Here is a 21,227-nt window from a genome sequence, read left to right as displayed (position 1 = left end):
TATCAATTTGAGCTTCTGCATACGTAGTTCCGCATGTACTCTTTGTTTCCTGTCGGACAGAGATCAGGGTTGTACCGTCTGTCGTAAACAGCAGGATTATGAAAGCATGATCAGCGGCTGCGACACAAACACACTCATGGCCGTCGTTTCATGGCTTATTTAGGACCTCGGCTGCGACCGTCACGCATCGTGGTGCCTGGTGTGTCCGTGTTCAGACGCCTCGGCTCGGGCGGGATGGAGAACATGGGTCTGACGGTGAGTCGCTCCCCGCTGGAGCGTCTGGACTTTGACAACGCCGCCCTGAGGAAACTTCCCGTGGACCCGTCGGAGGACACCGGCGTGCGGCAGGTGAAGGGAGCGTGTTTCGCCCGGGTGAAGCCGACGCCGCTGGCCCGGCCTCGCTTCGCCGCCGTGTCGCAGGAAGCCCTGGCGCTGCTGGGGCTCAGCGTGGAGGAGGTCACCGACGACCCGCTCGGAGCGGAGTATCTAAGCGGCTCCAGGGTGATGCCCGGCTCTGAGCCCGTCGCCCACTGCTACTGCGGACACCAGTTCGGACAGTTCGCCGGGCAGCTGGGCGACGGGGCGGCCTGTTACCTGGGGGAGGTGAAGGTGCCTCCCGGTCAGGACCCGGAGCTGCTGCGGGAAAACCCGAGCGGCCGGTGGGAGATTCAGGTGAAGGGAGCAGGGCTGACTCCTTTCTCCAGGTACAAGCTGCTGCTGGGATGGACTGTCAGTGTCTGTCATGTTGCATTCCAGGGTTTGGAAGAAAAGTTGTTATGAGAGATGAGATGAAATTATTTCTATTAGTTATCCAGCCTGAAATACACATTGATATTTGATTTGGGGGTTTATCCAACATCTCTTTGACACTGATAAGAAGAAGAACTTTATTTATATAACACCATGTGAAACACAGTTACAAAGTGGTTAATAAAACAAATATTACAATTTCAAAACATAAAATACAACAAGATAGAATACTATAAATAGTTTCAACAAACCAATAGTGAGTAAATACCAACCAATATAAGTGAGTCTTAGGAAGAGATTAACAGAAGTTGCTGAGTTTTTCCTGCCTGAGATTTAAATAATGTGAAACTCATAGGTTACAGTAAATGCCTGAAAAGTTTGGTTTAACTTTTCTTCATTTTACGTGTTAAAAGTCTGGCAGCAGCGTTTTGTTTAAGTTTTTGGTGATAATAGAGTAAAGTTCATTGCAGTTATATAGTCTGGAAGAGAAAAGGAAAAACCTAAAGAAAGAAACGATCTAATTTTGGTTTGCTTTGTCTCAGGAATGCACAACTTTGTTCAATATTATTATTATTATTGTGGTGATTTGCTGTATTTTCCACCGGTCTGTGTCTTCCCTCCTCAGACAGGCTGATGGCCGTAAGGTCCTGCGCTCCAGTATCAGAGAGTTCCTCTGCAGTGAGGCCATGTTCTTCCTGGGGGTGCCCACCACCAGAGCTGGCTCCGTGGTGACCTCTGACAGCAGGGTGGTACGGGACGTGTACTACAGCGGAAACCCCCGCCAGGAGAGATGCTCGGTGGTTCTCCGCATCGCACCCACCTTCCTCAGGTGAGTGCAGGTCATTGTCGCCCCCCCCCCCCCCCCCCCCTCCCCCTCCCCCTCCCCCTATCTCATCCATCAATGATGTCTGAGCTTTGTAAACACAAGAGATGTCTGTCGTCTTGGCTGTGCAGGTTTGGATCCTTTGAGATCTTCAAGCCTGCCGACGAGTCCACAGGGCGTCAGGGTCCCAGCTACGGACGCGAGGAGATCCGAGGTCAGATGTTGGATTACGTCATTGAGATGTTTTACCCTGAGATCCAGCAGAACTACCCCGACCGAGTGGAGAGGAACGTGGCTTTCTTCAGAGAGGTCAGAGCCCCTAACTGACACTAACTTCCAACCCATTTCATATTCTTTCTTTAACATTGTGAGATAGGGATGTTTCAAAATATTAGTTGATTTCTTAGAGAATAATTCATGTATCATGATTTTAAAGAATCAGGCATGTTTAGGGGCATGATCATTTTGAGTACGTGCAATGTAATTCAGATCTTGTGAATTTATATGTGGCTTTGTCATATAATCATTTAATCCCAGGAAAGGTGGGGGCCCATTTACATTGACAGGCCCAGACATTTTAAGAAAATATGTACGTATGTAAGACTACTGCGTACTGAAAGGTTTACTGAAATCAGCATGAAGCCTGTTCAAGGCACTGACATTACAGTTTGAAGCGAAGAACATTTATGGATCATATTATCCTGTTAAGCTGCTGTAGACTCAGTGACTCAGTTACGTTCACTGACTGAGTCGCTGTGTCCTCTGCTTTATATGAGATGATTAGAAAGTAATGTTGTCATCTACCCTCCTCAGGGGCTGTTTTCAGATTACAGTTTCTTTTTGATGTGTAGTAGAACAGTAGCTTTACTGTGAGGTGTTGTGTTTGCAGGTGATGCTCCGTACAGCTCGACTCGTGGCTCAGTGGCAGTGTGTCGGTTTCTGTCATGGAGTCCTGAACACAGACAACATGAGCATCCTGGGAGTCACGCTGGACTATGGCCCATATGGCTTTATGGACAGGTCAGACATTTGTAGAGTTTTTATGACCAGGAGACGTGCTGCTTCTGTGTGGTCATTTGATATTAAAGCAACACTATGTAAGTATTTCAGGGCAACAGCGCCCTCTGCAGCAACCTGTGGTGATAAATTATTTTGGGCTCCACGTTCGAGCGATGAAGTGGTTTTCATTTAGAGAAAAAGCTAATATCTGACTGCATTGTCCCACTCACTGAACTGAAACACAACTGAACAGTGGATATTACTCATGATCAGCGGCTCCCTGAACCGGAAGAGCTGCTGATGTAACAAATCCACCAAAGTTCTTCCTATTTTAAAGGTTCTCTGGAGCCTGATTCTGGCGACTTAAGTTGCAACTGTCAGTCAGTTACTCAATTCTTCAAGGAGAATGCACACAATCACCAAAGTAACATAGACCAAGACCAGGAAGTAGGGTGAGGAGTGGGAATCATAGAGGAAACAATCTCCCATTTCCAAGGCAGTGAACAATCAGACTAATTTTGAACCTGCTGTTCTAAGGTAAAACAGTTGCATAGTGTTGCTTTATTTCAAAAGAGCCTTTATATTTTTCTGCAGGGCAGTAAAACCATGATTATTACCACAATAAACATATTCTGTGTTTGAAATGTCCATCGCAACTTTCCTCATTTCCTTCAGGTTTGATCCAGATTTCATTTGCAACGCCTCCGACAACTCGGGCCGTTACTCGTACCAGGCCCAGCCGGCGATCTGCAGGTGGAACCTGGTGAAGCTAGCAGAGGCGCTAGCCCCAGAGCTGCCCCCGGACCGAGCTGAGGCTGTCATGGACGAGTACCTGGATCTGTACAACGGCTTCTACCTGGAGAACATGAGGAAGAAACTGGGCTTTTTGAAGAAGGAGGAGCCTGAGGATGAACTTCTGATCACCGAGTTGCTGCAGACCATGCACAATACAGGTAAGAGCATCATATCTCCTCGCGGCAGAATGTGATGATGGAGCCTTATGTACACAAAGCACTGTGATGAATCATGGGACAAATTAAACCTGTTGCACCACTGTTGCCTGTTTCTCTGCTGCAGGCGCCGACTTCACGAATGCGTTCCGCAGCTTGAGTCAGATTTCCTGTCCCGTTGAGGGTGAAGCTGAAGGAGAAGAGGAGCTGGTGAAGAAGGCGGCAGAACTCCTGCTGGAGCAGTGCGCCTCCTTAGAGGAGCTCAAGGCTGCAAACAAACCGACGATGGATACACGGTGAGCAGGTCAATGCCGCCATGTACAGAACAGTCCACACTGTTAGCTTAAATTGCTCTGTAGTAGATAGAACATCAAAGTATATTTAGAGTGAGGAGATAAGTAAGTTAGTTAAATACATTGAAGTAATCTGATTACTGTAGGCTGATAAGGGTTCAGTGTCACAGCAACAAATGAAGGGCAGTGAATGTACAGTCATGGTTCATAGCTCCAGGGATCTTTACTCAACCTCCACCATCACATTTTTTAATAGCTGTTGATATTCACCCCTGTGGGTTATAGTCAGTAGATGATTTGTTCATTATCTTCAAGGGGGCTGGTCATTTCAAAATAAACTGCGCATCCCATTATTTAGCATTGTGTCCTCTCAGAGGGGATGGAGGGGGTGCTGAAGGGAATATACAGATTGTTAAGGAGAAAGATTTATGATCGTATCGGTTTAACGGGAACGGCATTCCCCCACCCCCACTTCAAATTGGTTATTGGTTAAACCGCATTAGTCAATTGAACCCCTTGTAAATATGAAAACTGAAGCACTCCTACTGATTGCTGTCAACACTTTGCCATATTTGTCATATCTTTCAGTTCGAGTTTCAAAATGGGAACCAAAATCATTCGATGAAAAGCTGCTAAAAACACACTCCAGGTCGTTATTTTTTTTAACTGCGACAATGCTGGAGAGAAAACCAAATTTCATTAAATCTGTCAATTTGGTCCTGCTTTGTATATTGTATAAGACAGAGCGGGCGACTTATAATTATGTGTTGTGCTGTCTTTTGGAAGTGGTAGAAGGAAAATCTGATCATGGAGCAGACCAGAAGTAAACATGGAGGATCAGAGTAATCAGAAATGACATGTTTAAACATGTGATGTGATTTCCTGCCTAACCCAATCTGCTCATGTAAACAGAGTCAGTGGACGGGCCATAAACAGCACGTCCGTCTTCTCTTCATCTCATTACCTTGTTTTCCCCTCGAAAGTATCTGAAGAGCGGATGAAACCTGGATCGACCGCTCCGGCGGATTCAGTCCTCTGCTCTCTCCAGCACGTCGCTACCAATTTGAACTGTTATGATTCCTGTCTGCCGATGACAGGGAGCTGGCGATGCTGCTCTCCATGGCTCAGAGCAACCCAGCGCTGTTCCAGATGATCTCAGACAGGACGACAATAGCGCGGCAGTTGGAGAAACTCAGCCGACTGAAAGACCTGATGGAGACGAGCCGGGAGGAGCTGAGGGTCAAACAGGCCGAGGACTGGACTCGCTGGATCACAAGCTACAGGTGAGATGGAGGGAGAGAAGCCGGGGTTTCTGATAGGAAGAAGGAGAAGTCATAATAAAACAAAAGCAAAGGGTGAGGAACTAGTTTAACCGGATGAGAGTTTTTTTTTTGTTTTTTTTGGGTGGATGGTGATGGGTGGAAGTGTGACTGATAACCGGGGCTGACAGAGAGGGAGGGCGACTGGAGGAAATGGGTGTTGAGTCTGACATTGTTCCATGACTGTAACTCTCCGACTGAGTGTTTTTGCGTTATCACTGCCGCAGGAAGCGTCTGGCTCGCGAGCTGGAGGGGCAGAGCGACGTGCAGGCCGCCCAGGAGGAGAGGGGGAGAGTGATGGACGGGGCCAACCCGCGCGTGGTTCTCAGGAACTACATCGCCCAGAATGCAATCGAGGCTGCAGAGAGCGGGGACTTTTCTGAGGTCAGGCTCGGATTCACTGTCTGTGTTAAACACATTGTACTTCTTCTGCTGCTGCCTCCGCCAAGTGGGAGTCAGTCGGTTGGTTTGTCAGTGGGATTATGCAAAAACTACTGACTGGATTCCCACTAAACTTGGTGGTTTGATGAGATATGGGCTTAGAAAGAATCCATTTGCATTTTGGTGCAGATCTGTAGAAACAGGGGCATCCAGGAATTTTCTCTATCTTAAACATCTTAAACGTTTTTTCACATTCTCATAAATTTCCCAGGGAATCATTTATGAACGTTAATGATAAAAATCACATATTCAGGAACACTGATATCTAAGAGTTTGTACAATTTGGTTTCTGCAGCACATCAAGAGTGATAAGAGTATAAATTATTATTAGAGTTCACTTCAATTTCCTTTTGCTGCAGCGTTTCACTTTCAGCTCTCACTTCCTCACAGGTCCAGCGGGTCCTCAAGGTTCTCGAGAAGCCTTTCTCTGCACAGCCAGGTCTGGAGCTTCCTGCGTGGGCGGGCGGAGGCGGCGCCGACCGGGCGGAGAGCGACGAGGAAGAGGAGCATCGGCAAGAAGCTGCGTCTCCATCCGCAGCCAGAGATCCTGTTCCCTACGACAGCAAACCTCCAGCTTGGGCTAATGAACTCTGCGTCACATGATCTTCGTAGTAACTTTCCTGATTATCAGCTCGTCTGCCTGAAATGAAGAGAGAGTTTATTATGGTTTTACTTATAAGGTCTCTCCCCTCTCTTCTAGTCACTGTACAGCTCTCTCTTTCAATGGCAGGCAGCATCAGGGAAGTTAGCATGAGGCATGACGCACCACAGGATTCCTCGCTGATACAAAACTAACAGGGACTGAGTTGACTTTGGTTAAAATACATTAAACTACAAACATGACGGGGCCATATCTGGTGAAAAGTTTTTGACCATGTGTGAAGTGGCTTCTAAGGATAAGTTTCCCCCAATGGCTTCACATTTCTGAATAAAACAGGATGTTGTGATGGAGTTTAACACTCGAACGCAACTTAATCTTAGGAATTACATCGACCAGGGTTTGGCCTACATGGAAGAAAGAAAAGCAGCCTCAGCTCAGTCCCTGTCTGTTCAGTGTTTAGTTGGGTAGTAATGACGAGTCAGACAACAAGTCCTACAGGGACCTGTCTGGTTCTGATGACCTGCGGGGTGTCACCTCAACATAAACCAAATAATGACTTATACAGTATGCGTGTGGGTGAAAGATGATGTTTGAAGTGTGCTTGTGGTTGGAAGGAAATTACTGCACTTGATCCTTTAAGCCGCAGAAGATAAAACGCACAATATATTCTCCTGTAATTGTAAACACCACGACTGGCATAGAACAGAACCACAAATATGAATTTGGTTGTTTAATCTCATGTTAAGTGAACATTGCAACGACAGTTGAGAGATAGATAAATGGGAAATGCATGACTGAACATTGTATTGTGGTGATGACAAGACAAACCATTAGACGAAGTTTATTAACAAAGTGTTATAAATGTGATGTTATCCAGAGTGAGATTATAGATAAGGGAAGAAACACCCATTCATGAATTTACTGCCTTAAAGGGCCAGCACCTCTGGTGGTAACTCTTACCCTTTTCAATCTGTGATCAATCTGTTGGTTTGGAATATGAGTTTTAGATCTGGCATAAAAACCTTCACGTAACCAATGACAGGAATGGACATGAAATGAGATTTTAATTTAGCTTGTGTGAAATATAACTTTGAGCGCTTCCTCAGCTATTGCTTTAACCCATTTTAATAAACAGAGCAATGTGTAATACGTATGGTATCCTTCCTTCAACCTATCATCGCTGACTTGTTATTGTAAGAGCTGAACTCCACCTCCACGTTTCTGTTTCATAACATGAAACACTCCTGCTGTCACATGCCTCATACTGACACAGGCAAATGATTTAAACCTGTCTCTGTTTGTATAAAAGTGAGCCGGAGCTGGGACAATGTAAACCGTCCTGTTTGTTTATGATATATCAGTGCATTTGTTCTGTTTCCTGGAAGCATATCTCCGTCTCTCTAGCATCACTACATTCTTGAGTTTGTCTTCACCTCAAGTCCCAGCAAGTCCCAAGGACGCAGCTCTTAGGAAATGGAACCTGCAGGAACCAGGCCTTATCTCTCCCACACATGTTTCTCTCCACCTGCCGACGCGTTTCAGTTTCCCTCCGTCAGCCTGTGGTCTCATGTTACTCGCATTCCAGTCTGCGTTTCACCTTTAATTGTGAGTCTCCAGCGGGAGTGGCTTTGGGTGACCTCAGGGTGCGGTGCGCTCTGAGCCGCTGCGCACTGGAGCCTGTGTGTGCGGGTGCGTGGGTGTGGGTGAGAGCATAGGTGGGATTAGGGACAATGGGCGTGTAGCGAAGAGACACAAAAACAAAAACAGCCAAGGAAGAAGAAGAAGACTCAAACCGGACGTACTCTATTTTTTATTTAGGTTTTTCAACTTCAGTAAACATGTCCAAGCGTATCCGGCCCGGGTACTACCGTCAAGAAGTCAACAAAACCTCGTGGGAAGTGCCGGATCGGTACCGGGACCTGAGGCAGGTGGGGACCGGGGCGTACGGGACGGTCTGGTAAGTGGAAACCCTCCGATCACACACTGGGGCTGTTCAGCGTGGAGCTCGCTGGTAACAATGGGGCCAGATGGTGAGACATCCATCACGCGGACGCACGGTGCCACGGCCGAACAAAAGAAAAAACTCGGTGCACGCTCCGCTGAACACGCGCTTGCTCCACTTCCTGATATGATGGAGACACTTGCACCGACACCTTCACCGCAGTCTTCCTCGCGTTCTGCAGTCTGCTCTCCGGGGGATCACAGCCTGATGAAGGGCGCACGACTCGAGGTTTAAACGGACCCACACACGAGCTCGCCCCAAGTTTGTAGAGATAGAGACACACAAGCTGCACCTCGGGCTCCTTGTGCGTCTTTGTTATCGATGATGGACGGTGTGGGCGGGTCCTGAACTGCTCCCAGTAACTCAATGCAACTTAATAACACATGAACTACTCTGAGAACAACATGCGGACCCACACATGGCGCACAGGATGGTTTGTGTGTGTGTGTGTGTGTGTGTGTGTGTGTGTGTGTGTGTGTGTGTGTGTGTGTGTGTGTGTGTGTGCTTATAATCACTGACCTTTTAGGATCGGTAGACACGACGGGGTCCAAAGCCTGGACCCATAAAAACGTCTTGGCTTAGGTCCTGGTTAAGGTTCAGGGTTAACTATGAGTTGGTCATAGTTAAGGTTTAGGGACAGCTCTGTTTAGTCTGCCGATGTTGAATCAGAGTCAATACAAAGTCCTAATAACTGCAAACCTGTGTGTGGTTCAGGTAATACTCGTGTTGTGGGGACCTTAAATCTGTTTAAACATTATGGGGACTTGTCTTCCTTAAAGGGACAAAAGCAAGTCAGACTTGGGTTAATCATTACATTTGAAGATGAAGACACAATAAAGGCTAGGATTAGGTTAAGGTTAGGATAAGGAGTTAGGATTAGGCAAGTAGTTACTATGGTTAAGCTTAGAGTAAGTGTCCAGTAAATCATTTTAAGTCAATGAAATGTGTGTTTGTGCGTGTGTTTGTGTACGTGCAGTCACATATTTTAACAATAATCAAGTTCCTGATCAGAAGATAAGAAAGTAGTTTTATTCTCAGAGAAGATCTGATTTATCAAATTTTTCATCTGACCGAATGGATTTTCATTATTATTTCCTCATGTCTTTAGATCAGATTGTCTTCTTTGGAAGTTACCTATAAAGTATATTTATATATATATATCATGTGTAATATTGTCTCAGAGCCTCTGATGTGTTGTTATCCGCAGCTCGGCGGTGGATTCCAGGATAGGAGGCAAAGTGGCGATCAAGAAGCTGTACCGACCTTTCCAGTCCGAGCTCTTCGCCAAACGGGCCTACCGGGAGCTGAGGCTCCTCAAACACATGAAACACGAGAACGTAAGAACCAACACTCAGTCTTTATCTTACTCCTACAGTAGAAAACATGTATGTGTGATACAATATCGACCAGAGGGACAGAGGGTCACGTCCTCCTGGGTGATTTTCTGTCTCGTTCTGTCTGATGCAGGTGATTGGCCTCTTAGATGTGTTTACTGCTGACCTCTCCCTGGACAGATTTCACCTTTTGTAAGTAAACTTCATGCCCCAGCCAAACGCCACAGGATCGGTGTGAGGCAGCAGCCGGTTGTAAAGTTTCCATAGTCGTGACTTTTTTGTTCTCCTTCTTCTCTAAGCTACCTGGTGATGCCCTACATGGGGACGGATCTGGGGAAGCTGATGAAGCTGCAGAGGCTGTCGGAGGAGAAAATTCAATATTTGGTTTATCAGATGCTCAAAGGGCTGAAGGTGGAGAACCCTGCGTCGATCTTTTTTACAGTTTATTACCTCATTCGATCTGTTCTGTTGATTAAATCCCTGTTGTATTCTTTCATTGCAGTATATTCATTCGGCAGGTATAATTCACAGGGTAAGTTGTTAAGGTGGATATAAATATACTTTTGTGAGGTTAAGAATCATACATTCTTGTCTTCTTATCTTATTTAGGAGGAAGTTGTTGTCTCATCGCTTCATTTTAACCTTTGCAGGACCTCAAACCAGGAAATCTCGCCATCAACCAAGACTGTGAGCTCAAGGTATGGCTGCACACCCTGGTACCTCCAAACACACAAGCTGTCTTCATTTTTAAATACTTCATTAATGCCGTTCCAATCAAAAACTTGACAATTTGTATCTGTTTGCTCTGAAATCAATCACCAATTCAACGACTTTAAGTCCCATTGCTACAGCCTCGATGTGTAGATGTCCTTATGTCTGACTCTGCCCTGTCTCTGTTCACGCTCGGTCAGATTCTGGACTTTGGTTTGGCGCGGCAGGCAGACAGCGAGATGACAGGCTACGTGGTGACTCGCTGGTACCGAGCCCCGGAGGTCATCCTGAGCTGGATGCACTACACTCAGACGGGTAATGTTGAGCTAATTAAAGGACGGAACACACTCTTACACCGTCGTGTGCTCCTCATTAGCACCAGAGCCTCGTCGCCTGGGTTTGATGTTTTGTTATCCTCGAATTCCTCCAGCTCGAGGCGTCGGTTTCAGTTGTGATTTACTACATTTCCCACAATGACCTTTGAAACCTCAGGAGGACGGGCTCCGACTTGTTGCTTAATTAATTTTTCTAAAAATGTCTTGTTGTTGTTGTGCCTTCTGGGCTTTTGATGCCACTGAGACATTAGCCCGTTATTTATTCCTCTTCTATGAATAATTATATAATGCATCCATCCATCCATCATCCATAGTCTTTACTACTTATGGGTCATGGGGGGGAGGGGGGGTGGTTGAGTGTGACCTGCGTTTTGAGTGGGCGATAAGATTAGAAAACTGTTTTATGAATACAGTTCATTTACAGACAAGTCAGCGTCTCTAATAAGCTGCTTGTCATTGTACTTGGAGAGGAAACTGGACTACCTGGTAAAAAAACATTCAGAAAAGGACCATATACGTTTGACAGTAGAAATTATAAAGTGCTATTTAATACACTTTACATAGATGAAACATCTTGGCAGACAAAGTTAAACCCTAAAACGGAGCAGGAGGAAAGACACAGTATTTAGAGCAGATGTAAAAGGCTGGTAGAGAGTTACAACTTTATCTTGAAAATCCAACATGGATAAGATACTTTTGCACTTTTGCTCTTTTTTTTCTCCCAGTTCCTGCGCAGCTCTGCAATATGTGAAATATAGATGTTTGAAATCCAGACTAGAGTCTGAACCTTGTTTTCTACGTGCGAGCCCTGCTCTGCTTCAGTGTGACAAAGGACAGGAGTTTTTTTTAAGGCGCAGCTCATCCCATGCCTACCAACTAGAGCATTTCATTCCCACAGGGAGATAGCTCTAGTAGAGGGGCCAGAGATGGATGTCTCCCCAGGTTCTCTGTTTGTCCCTCTGGGGTTTGGAGAGGAGGTTTGAAGGAGCTGAGAGGCTCAGGTTTCCTGCTGTGGTGATGGTGGAGGAGATTGTTTTTGTTTTTGTCTTTATGTTTATGAATAATAAGAAGATGAAAAAGAAGAAGCTGAAGTAGAAGAGGAAGCCTTGTTGTATAGCAGATTAAAAAACTCCCAAAACAAGGTAGATTAAGTATAAAAAAATACACCTAATAAATATATATAAATAATTACTATTATATTCAATAAATATTTATAAATTAAACAATAGCTTCTATTATAATTCTATTATAGTGAAATGGGTTTTTAAACAATGTTGTGATGGGTTTTGAATAAAAGCGGAAGTACATGAGGTTATAAACATCTAAGTTCAATTGAGTCCAAATGTAATAATTGGTCATATCCACTAGGTGGGGATCTTTTAACACTTTACAGACACTCTCACTCATCTTATTCTGTTGACCAATGGCGTACTACGCCGTATATAAAATGCTTTATAATAATAGTAATCAAGTCTGAAATGTGTGGAGTTCAATAACCGTGATTTCTGTCTCTTCTCCAGTGGATATTTGGTCTGTGGGCTGCATCATGGCCGAAATGCTGCAGGGAAAACCTCTCTTTAAAGGCAGCGACCGTATCCTTTCACCTGCAGGACACGGGTAAAGGTCAATAAGATGCAACAGGGCCCACGTCACCAAATATCTAGCACCTGCAGCTATAGCATCCACTACTGTTTGCTAGGTGTCGCTCGGTTGCTGAGTATTACACAGAATGTAGGAGCACATTTAGAGAGAAGGAGTTTTCTGGAAGAATAACCGTTAAATTATCCCCTGTGTGATTTGAATCCCTTTTGACCCTTGACCCCTGTTCGTCAGACCTCGATCAGCTGACTGAGATCATGAAAATCACCGGAACACCAACTCAGGAATTTATATCAAAACTAGAATCCCAGGATGTGAGTGCAAGACACGCAAATCAAGCAAGAATTTAGATGATTCACTCTCTGGTTTTATTCTAAAGCCCAGTTGTGCCCCAAATACTCCAACAGTGGAGGCACAGTTTGGCAACTAATGATTTATTTCAGAATAAATGTCCTTGTTTCTTCTCAGGCTAAAAGCTACATCAAGGGTCTTCCCAAAGTGGAAAAGAAAGACCTCCAGAAGGTGATTTCCACAACAAATCCACAAGGTAGGACACGCTCAGCCCTCGTTATTCTGTCTGCGTTCAGTGTGACACTCTATCTTCTGGTTGCCACTCTTTCCTTATTCTGTTTACTTCCACCTCCCTCAGCCGTGTCTGTGCTGGAGCGCATGTTGCTGCTGGATCCGCAGAGCAGGTCGACCGCCGCCGAGGCCCTCACGCTCCCCTACTTCACCGAGTTCAGAGAAACGGAGGAGGAGACGGAGGCGCAGACGTACGACCACTCGCTAGACAACGCAGACCTGACGCTGGACCAGTGGAAACGTAAGGATGATTCCAGAAAGATCAGTGGAATAATAACACAAGGATGTGGGGGCAGACAATATATAATATAATAAGAGCATTTGCGTTTTATTTGATCGGCGTCCTGCCGTGCTTCTGTCTCCAGGTCATACCTTCACAGAGATCTTGACCTTCAAACCCGTCGTGCCAGAATCCAAGGAAACATCACTGTGAGACACACAGAGTGGGCTGAGCAGCCGGGGACCAAACCCAACGAGCACGTCTTCTTCATCTCCAGCTACAAAACCTCTCTGATCACAAGAATTAATGAATGACCACAGACTCTGTTCTCCCTCCAGTGCAACCTGCTGTGTTTTTGATTTCCTCGCTGTTTGTCGCCGTCATCGTAAAAAAACTGATTTCTTTCTTTGTAGCTTGACTTCGTTGCAGCAGCTCTACATCCTGAGTCGTTTCAGCACTTCCTACTGTGCTGAGGATCCTAACTCACACTTACACCTGATATAAGTCGGATAATATTCAAGTACATCGCTCTTTACCTGTGAATCTAGAAATAACAGGAGACACAGTTTTGAGAACACTGACGTTCTTGAAAAAGCCTGGTGTCAGTCGTTTAATTTCCAAGACTTATTTGTATCTGTGGTTAAGGCCGGGTTTAAAGTTAATAGATAGAAAAATGCTTCTTTAATCAGTTCGGTAATCCCCCGATCAGTGACTACATGCCCTTAAAATTCCTTTAATTGTTGTGTTTGTGTGCACATGTCGTCTCTGTATGTGTACTGTGTCTCTCCTCGCCGGGGCCTTAACGATAAAGATCGGCAGCTCTTATCAACTCCATCCCAGCAGGTTAAAGCTACGAACATTTTCTTTTTCAATTTTAAACCAAAAACACACGAGAGAAATGTCACACTGTTGTTTTTTTATGAAACTGAAATTTGCACAAAACACATTTTCTATGGTGATCCGTGAGTGAATGTTTTTTAACACCACCACTGTATTTTTTTAATATTAAAGATTGTTTTTGAAGATGATGCAAATGCAATTTCTTTCACAAACAAATCCTGGATATTTTGAGATTTTAAGCTTCATCTTTAAACACTGAAACATGATGAGACAGTACAAAGAAAGATTATATGAAGAAAATTGGTTAGAACTGAGGTCTGGGGGTGAGGGAGGCAGAGGATGATGAGTTCTCCTTTAATTTAATTATTTTAATACAGTTACTCTACATCCAAGTTATTCACTGCAGTGGAATACAGAGTTACAGTATCGAAAACTTTTCCTTTATATTCCACAACTTCAATTGTGTATTTCAGTGGAATTTGGGGACATACAACCGAGAACAACATTTTCAGATTTGTATTATCTGGAATGGATCAGGCTCCAAAACAGCTGGATTCTTTCAGGAGTTTATATTCTGCTTTATTCTTCCTGCCTTGATATGTCTCAGTCCTTCAGACTCCTCAACCTCGGTTAATGAAACAGGATTGTACCGGTGATATTTTTAGGTTTATTTCTTCTGACTATCACCAAAGACGTGACTATGCAGCTAATGCAAAGGTTGAATGGTTCCGACCAGGACTTGTAAAGTGTTTGGTGTGTAATATTTGTGGTATTTACCTTTAAAATATTCTAATTTCCACATGAACGTCCAAACTGTTGTCTGGCCATAAAAACAGCTTTTTGTGTGGAACAGGTAAATGAACACCAGGGGGCGTCATTGTAATCAAACTCGGGATATAGTCACAGATATGCAAGGTCCCTGGATGATGAATAGTAACGAGTTATTGACTTTTCCTCTCGCTCCATCAGCAGATGAAACCTTTATATAACATTACATTGCATTGCTCCTGCTCATAGAGAAAGGGCTGCACATAGAAGCACCGTATGAATGTAAAACTAGAAAAGCATGTGAATACAGATCATTTACCGTTTACACCTCAACACCACAGACTGTGTATAAAGATGGAGCACAGGACTGCTCCACACAGAGTGAAGCCAAAGACTCCCAACGGCTGCAGTACAGGCCTCCTCCATGTTAGCAGATTAGACATGGGACAAACTAAAAAGTCAAATAGTAAAATAATGTTTCTTATCATGCTGATTTGTGGTTTGTTCAAATGGCCATTTTTTAGTAAGTTTTGTTTAAATTTGTTTGTTGATGCAATAGAAATGGGGTGAGACATCTTGATTGGCAGCTGAGACTGACTCATGATTGGTTGAGCTGCATGTATCGGTGGGAACTCGCTAGCGCAGCTTGCTACGTTAGCGTTTGCGTTAATATCTGGAATCATTTTTCGATAGTGGGAGGAAGTGGAGACATGTCGTCCATGTCTATTTAACGCTAGCATGCTGACATAAGCACTTTGCTCAAAGAGGCTGATTTATTTGTTGCTGCTACAGAGATTTATTGTTTTGCATTAAAAACCGACAACTTTACTTTTGTAATGAGCGTGATTGATAACTCGGAGGAGCAAATGTTTAAACAGATTGGCTGTTTGCTTTGAGATTCTGCTCATTCCTCCTCACACAGGACGTCCTCCACTGGCGGGTGTTGAATTTAACAAGCCTGTGACCTCCAGGTCCTCGACTCCCAAGGGCGACTCCCCCGGGGACGAGCTTCCTTTCCCGGGCCCGAGATCCTCCAAAGCAAACTCTGGGTGTAAGACCTGTCCTGGGTACACACACACACACACAAACACACAAACACACAAACACACACACACACACACACACACACACACACACACACACACACACACACACACAAACACACACACATAGGACAGGGGTCCTGCTGGATAGTTCACCGAAAAGTCAGAGAGTTCTGTTCCCACTGCAGACAGGAAAACAGAGGAGAAAGCACATTTTTTACCCCACGATCCCCTCCTCACATACACACACAGACACACACACACACACACCAGTAGCACATGGAAGGACTCCTTCTCTTTCTGTCTTGTTTATTGACCCTGCGGTTTATTTTCAGACTGCGCTGGGTTCAAGCCGCATACTTCTTAAGACACCCACACACACTTGATGAGTTCACTTGTGTGCATCTGTACTTACATGATATGCCTGGCATGTTGAAAACACACACACACACGCACACACACCACAGACTGACACCGACTCAGGAGGGAGTACATGTGGAATGGCAGCGATGCCCAAACACTGATCTGACCCGGGTCAGTGTCTTTTCTTTAAGTGGAATGTCTGTTATAGCTGTGTTTATTTCATGCGTCTGAGGGAGGCTCATCACGGTGAGTCTCACCATGGTGAGAGGATCAACAGCGTCTGCACGGACATTCTTCCCCTCGCACCCTCCTCACAGCTCAGTCTGGTTCCCGTGCATGAAAGATTGATCGCGGTTCACCGTGATGGAACATTGCAATTTGTCTAGTTTGTCTCGTAGAAGAAAAGAAACCTCTGATGGCTAATGATCGGACAAATCAGAGACAACACAATCTTTGCAGGAGCAAAACCAGCTCTTGATTTCCAATCCAAGGTCATCACACAGGCAACAGAGGATCATTTATTCTCTGAGTAATCTGTGCCGTCATGTCCTTGCTGGAGACCAGACAAACAGGGGGAGTTTTTACATTGAGGCAAAGTGAGAATGTGTCAAGTTTTGTCTGTGTGCAGGCTCTTACACAGATTTATATTTCTACACCGTGGTTCTGTGTACACGATGTTCACCATGTGAGTGTTTGCCTGGTTTCAGATGTCTGTTTGGATCCGTGTTGCTGCTGCTGCTGGAGGCCTGTGTTTCCTCAAACAACATGTGTCACGGATGTTCCTAAGATGATGTATTCTGGATGAGCGCAGGGAACTTTTTTTAGCACATGCAACTAAACAGAAAGAAAAAGGGTTGCGTTAAAGGTCTGTGCACCAAATGTGTATTCAGTTATATTGTAGGGGGGGCATGCTCACACTGCTGTTCAACCAGTCTCTGAAAAAAAAAAATGTTTTCCACTTTCAAAAGAGAGGAAATGAATCTCAATTATTTCCCATGATCAGCAATTCTTTTTCCAGTTTTCCATTTGTCTGCTTCGGCGAATGGTTATTTGCGTTTATAGCTTTCTTGCTACAGTATTTGTTTGTGTCTCTCTTCCAGTGTTTGTCTTTCAAGCAGAATTCCCAGTAAAGTGAGTCACGTGGCCCGACATACTGGAGCAGGAGAGGGGGGGGTTCTCCATCTTCATCTCTGTCTCACCCTTCGTCCCTCCGACCTTATTTTTCTGTCTTTCCACGTGCCTCAGGCTCTATCTCTGTCCTGATCTGTGTGAGACGTATACAGAGGTGCACGTGTTTGTGGAAACCCTCCAGGAAGAGAGTATAGGATCAAGCTCTAAACTCTAAAAGGAAATTCCACAGGCTCACACGGTGAGCCCGGCGAGGGGGCACCAGGAGCTGGGTGGGTGAAAAGAAAGTCAAACGGAAGCATACTGGGAGGTTTAGGAAGTAATAATAACGCTGAGGTACAAAGAGAAAAGCGTGAAGATGGCAGATTGCAAGTGGAAGACAGGAGAGGAGAGAGGGGTGGATGAAAGTAAAGGAAGGGTAGACGAGGAGAGAGATGCTCGGGGCTCAGGGGTGAGCCTATCTCAGTCAGAGGGGGCAGTTTAGTTTACATTATCTCAGGAGCCGTCCACCCTCTGTTTGAAGAGTGCTGTGGAATCTGCGACGCAAAGAGTTCATGCCCCAGATTGTGATCCCTCTCCCGGGACGACTCTGCGTCCATCTGTGCCGTGTTGACGTACGGGGCTGTAGTGTGTCACATTTAGAGGCTTTACGCTTCTGAAGAGCCCTCGAACCCGCTCTGACCCACAGCGGCGATGGGAGGCAGCTGCTGAACCCAGACAAATGGGTTTGCTCCTAAACTGGAGAATAAGAGGAGCCCACTGTTTGCCGTGTTACTCCCCTGTTGCTTGGGAGCTTTGGCATCTTGGACATGATCCTTTTTTATCTCTGAAAAGAAACAACATATTGACTGATAGATGCTCATAAATATATTTAAACTACATATAGCAGTTTATTGTTTGTTTTTCTCTCGACACAGCATACGAATAAATCAATGTATTAATTTGACAGCCGTCGGATTGTGAAAAGCAGATTCCAGTCTCTGCACACCTCCACCACAAACAGTTACAGCACTACAGGTATACAAAGATGACAAAACATAAGACAAAGTGAAAGATTTTCTATTGTAAGCAGGGTTTAAGTGTCTGAAAGTGGATTCCATGATTTCTTTGCAGAGGGTAATGGTGTAAAAATAGATTATATCAGGATTTTAAAACATGCAGATAAGGCGGAACTGCTTATTTGTTTGTCACGAGTCTTGCCTGCCAACATCCTCCATGAACAAAGTTGGGTTGAGTCCACAAATCAATCACCTCATCTTATTAGCATGGAATGATACACACTGCAGGAAAAAATCAGACAGAAGCTACAGGAAGTGTGAAGTGTACGACCACAAGTCCAACGGCATCTGTCCACAGGTCTTCTGAACACAAACACACAATCCAGTGAACTCACACTGCTCGATGTACCTTACAAACTTGTGGCAGTATAGTGCACTTCCTCTGTAAGACTCATATGTTGAGCAAAGAGCAGCAGCAGTAGCAGCAGTCCTTGGTTGTACATCATTTGCAGTAAATTAGCTAAAACAGGAAGCACAGATGAGAGTGGAGTTTAATCTTTGCTGTTTTTTACCCCATCAAAGCTCTCAAATTAAGCGTCATCCTTAAAAATGCTGATAAGATGCTGAAGCAAATAAAGCCTGAATGCTACACTTGTGATTCCCGACATCAGAGGAACCATGCTGGTGTTTGTCGGCAGGAGAGCAGAGACAGGCCCATGAACACGACGCATCAAACCCTGACCCCCTGAGGGTTCAAAGGTGGCTGTTAAAAGTTTGTAGTTTCCTCACAGACACAGAAAAGCAGCTTGAATTCATTCTGTGAAGTCAGATTCCAGTGGTGACAAGCTTCCATGGCGGAAAGAAACAATGATATATCAAAACAACCACAAGCATTTCTTGAAACATGTTGCGTAATCCCTTTCTTTGTTGTCCGTTCCCATGATCACTGTGATCTGTTTCTCAATTTTCCCTGCGTGGGATCAATAAAGTGGATCTTATCATATAAGGGAAACCAGAGGCGGATTCCACACAAGTCAACAAAGTGAGTGTACAGAAGATCGCTTACACAACAGCTTGACGCAATTTGAGATGATAAATACTGATTGATTCATGGTCAGGTGGGCACATGACCTCAGCGGTGACCTCAGCGGTGACCTCAGCGGTGACTTCACTGCGGGGTCGCGGCTTACCGAACGTTATCCTTCACCACGGCCGATAAACCAGGAAAGACAAGGCCTCCAGCTGAGTCATGGGCAGGGCCGGGCTCTGGGGTGAGAGGGCACAGTAGATCACGGGGCCCTGTACTTCTCTTGGCCAAGGTCAGAGGGAACGTGAAATGCCGTGCCGAGGCTGCAGGAAGGGAACTGGGGCCAGGGAATATGGAAAGATTAGCAAAATAAACATTTTCCTTCACAAGTTCCCACCTCATGGGCTTATATAACTGAGCGTTAATGCAGCGCAGATTTCAAATCACGAATCGTCACCACGCTGAGAAGATGCCAGGATGCCTCCATTGTGTTTCCCCCCCGCCCTTGTTAATGAAATGATAAATTGTTTTCCTGCTGTCTCTCGTATGAGTGAGATGAAACACAGAGCCGGCCTGAAGTCAGGAAAACAAACAGGCACTATCGCACAATGGTGGATGAAAATGTCCCCAGAAGTCAAAGCCCTCAAAGACGGTTATATAAGCCGGCAGAACCTCCTGAGCCGCCGCAGCTTGATGTGTTTAGGGCCGATGATTGCTTTCAGTTGTACGGACTTACTCCGAAGACTGAGGGCGAAACAGAATCTGCAGCGTCTTTTCCCCCCCTTACTAAAAAAGCCAAATCCTCGCTGAATTAAGGAAACTCTCACAGACGCACACGTATCCGCGGTGTGGCAGAGAACAGAACACACTCTTCTTTTCGTTTTTTCCTGAGGGGGTTGGTTGACGGTGGCGGTGAGGAATGTCTGCATCTGTCTTTGGGGATATTTTCTGTTTTATAGCTGTTTTTCTTCGGGATGCCAGTGAGCGCTGTGGTGAGCGCACAGGGCCGCGGGCCTCCGATCCGTCCACATGGGCAGGAGACACCAAACCAAACATGGTCGCCGCAAATTAATAAAAAGCCACAATTGTGTTTTCTTTGTGTTTCTTTTGTTCCTACAGTGACCAAGTGTATGACTCTGATCTTGTTTATACGTCCTGCTCTTATATGGCAGGATGAAGCATATCAGGTTGCTCTATAAATACCCACAGAATAAGTCTTAAAATCTATGTATAAGAAATGTAAAGGATATTATTACACAGTACAACACATCATGTTGTTGCTTTGTGAGCAAACTTAACTGACGTGACCCAGAGGGAGTGAGAGCCGGGGAAACGATGCGGTTAGAAACAGAGCCACGAGTGATAAAAATAATCTTTTTGGATTATATAAAGACTCGTTTTTCCTCTCCAGTGTTTTGGACGACGCAGCTCTTTGGATGAACTGGGCCATGTTTCACAGACTGGCCTTCCTGGTGGAGTGGATGTTCTCCTGTGGGAAAAAAACCACACAGAGACGGGATGAGAGAGCAAGGTGTGTGCGGCAGATGTGCCGGGTAATACATTGACAGGATGTTTACCAGGAATGCTGCAGGGTGACCCCAGTTCCCCTGTAGTGCCTCCATAGCAGACCAGTGATGATGTGGTTAGAATACGCTACATGCTGGTGGTCTCTTAACTCTTCCTGTCAGGCTGAATGTGGCAGATGGTGCACTCGTAAAACTTGGATTACACTTAGAAACCGTACTATTAGCAGTAGTGACAAGATAATTTGGATTGTTGGATTGTACATTTCAAAATTCATGTCCAACAAAATATACGATCATATTTTACCTGTCGTGTTCTCTTAGAGATGTTTTCACTAGAGTGTTTCATCTAAATTGTACAAATTGTTGTTCTCTTTATCCTAGAATGAGCCCTTTATGTGTATATATTTTATATTTACATTAGTTGCTGATCCTCTCTACAGAGGCTGCCATGTTTTTTACAGGAGACAAAACTGGACAAACTAAACACCAACGAGTCTTTATGACAACTGAAGGTTACCCCAGGTTGTCTTCCCTGTTTGGAAGGGAAGGGTGAGGTGAGGGGTATTCAGCTGCAA

At 45.0% G+C, this 21,227-nt stretch overlaps 2 protein-coding genes and 1 long non-coding RNA gene across 3 annotated transcripts; 2 read left to right on the top strand and 1 right to left on the bottom strand.

Moving 5' to 3' along the window:
* Positions 1-63: 63 nt before the first annotated feature.
* selenoo1 (selenoprotein O1) lies at positions 64-7,325 on the top strand. The gene is made up of 9 exons (XM_053427896.1): positions 64-704; positions 1,376-1,579; positions 1,705-1,882; positions 2,463-2,593; positions 3,248-3,525; positions 3,650-3,818; positions 4,913-5,098; positions 5,362-5,518; positions 5,966-7,325. Exons 1-9 carry the CDS (start codon positions 151-153, stop codon positions 6,185-6,187), a joined length of 2,079 nt encoding a protein of 692 aa, XP_053283871.1. The 5' UTR covers positions 64-150; the 3' UTR covers positions 6,188-7,325.
* Positions 6,079-7,835, bottom strand: LOC128445114 (uncharacterized). The gene is made up of 2 exons (XR_008339252.1): positions 7,610-7,835; positions 6,079-6,215 (listed from the first exon to the last, which is right to left on the bottom strand). It is a non-coding gene; the product is annotated as an uncharacterized LOC128445114 (long non-coding RNA).
* On the top strand, positions 7,798-13,987 carry mapk12a (mitogen-activated protein kinase 12a). Its single transcript, XM_053427901.1, has 12 exons — positions 7,798-8,133; positions 9,386-9,515; positions 9,646-9,704; positions 9,812-9,923; positions 10,015-10,044; positions 10,163-10,210; positions 10,424-10,538; positions 12,079-12,150; positions 12,392-12,471; positions 12,626-12,704; positions 12,807-12,980; positions 13,105-13,987. The coding sequence occupies exons 1-12, from the start codon at positions 8,015-8,017 to the stop codon at positions 13,170-13,172; spliced, it is 1,086 nt and encodes a 361-aa protein (XP_053283876.1). The 5' UTR covers positions 7,798-8,014; the 3' UTR covers positions 13,173-13,987.
* The last annotated feature ends 7,240 nt before the right edge of the window (positions 13,988-21,227 follow it).

Source organism: Pleuronectes platessa, chromosome 7 (assembly GCF_947347685.1).
Source record: "Pleuronectes platessa chromosome 7, fPlePla1.1, whole genome shotgun sequence".
Lineage (NCBI taxonomy): Eukaryota > Metazoa > Chordata > Actinopteri > Pleuronectiformes > Pleuronectidae > Pleuronectes > Pleuronectes platessa.
This window is presented reverse-complemented; position numbering and strand designations above follow the sequence as displayed.

Bases quoted from the DNA above. Each gene is read 5' to 3' on its own strand.
- mapk12a (XM_053427901.1), top strand. From the start codon at position 8,015: ATGTCCAAGCGTATCCGGCCCGGGTACTACCGTCAAGAAGTCAACAAA. The intron at 10,045-10,162 runs GTAAGTTGTTAA...TAACCTTTGCAG, and splicing joins CGGCAGGTATAATTCACAGG to GACCTCAAACCAGGAAATCT. The intron at 10,539-12,078 runs GTAATGTTGAGC...TCTCTTCTCCAG, and splicing joins GATGCACTACACTCAGACGG to TGGATATTTGGTCTGTGGGC.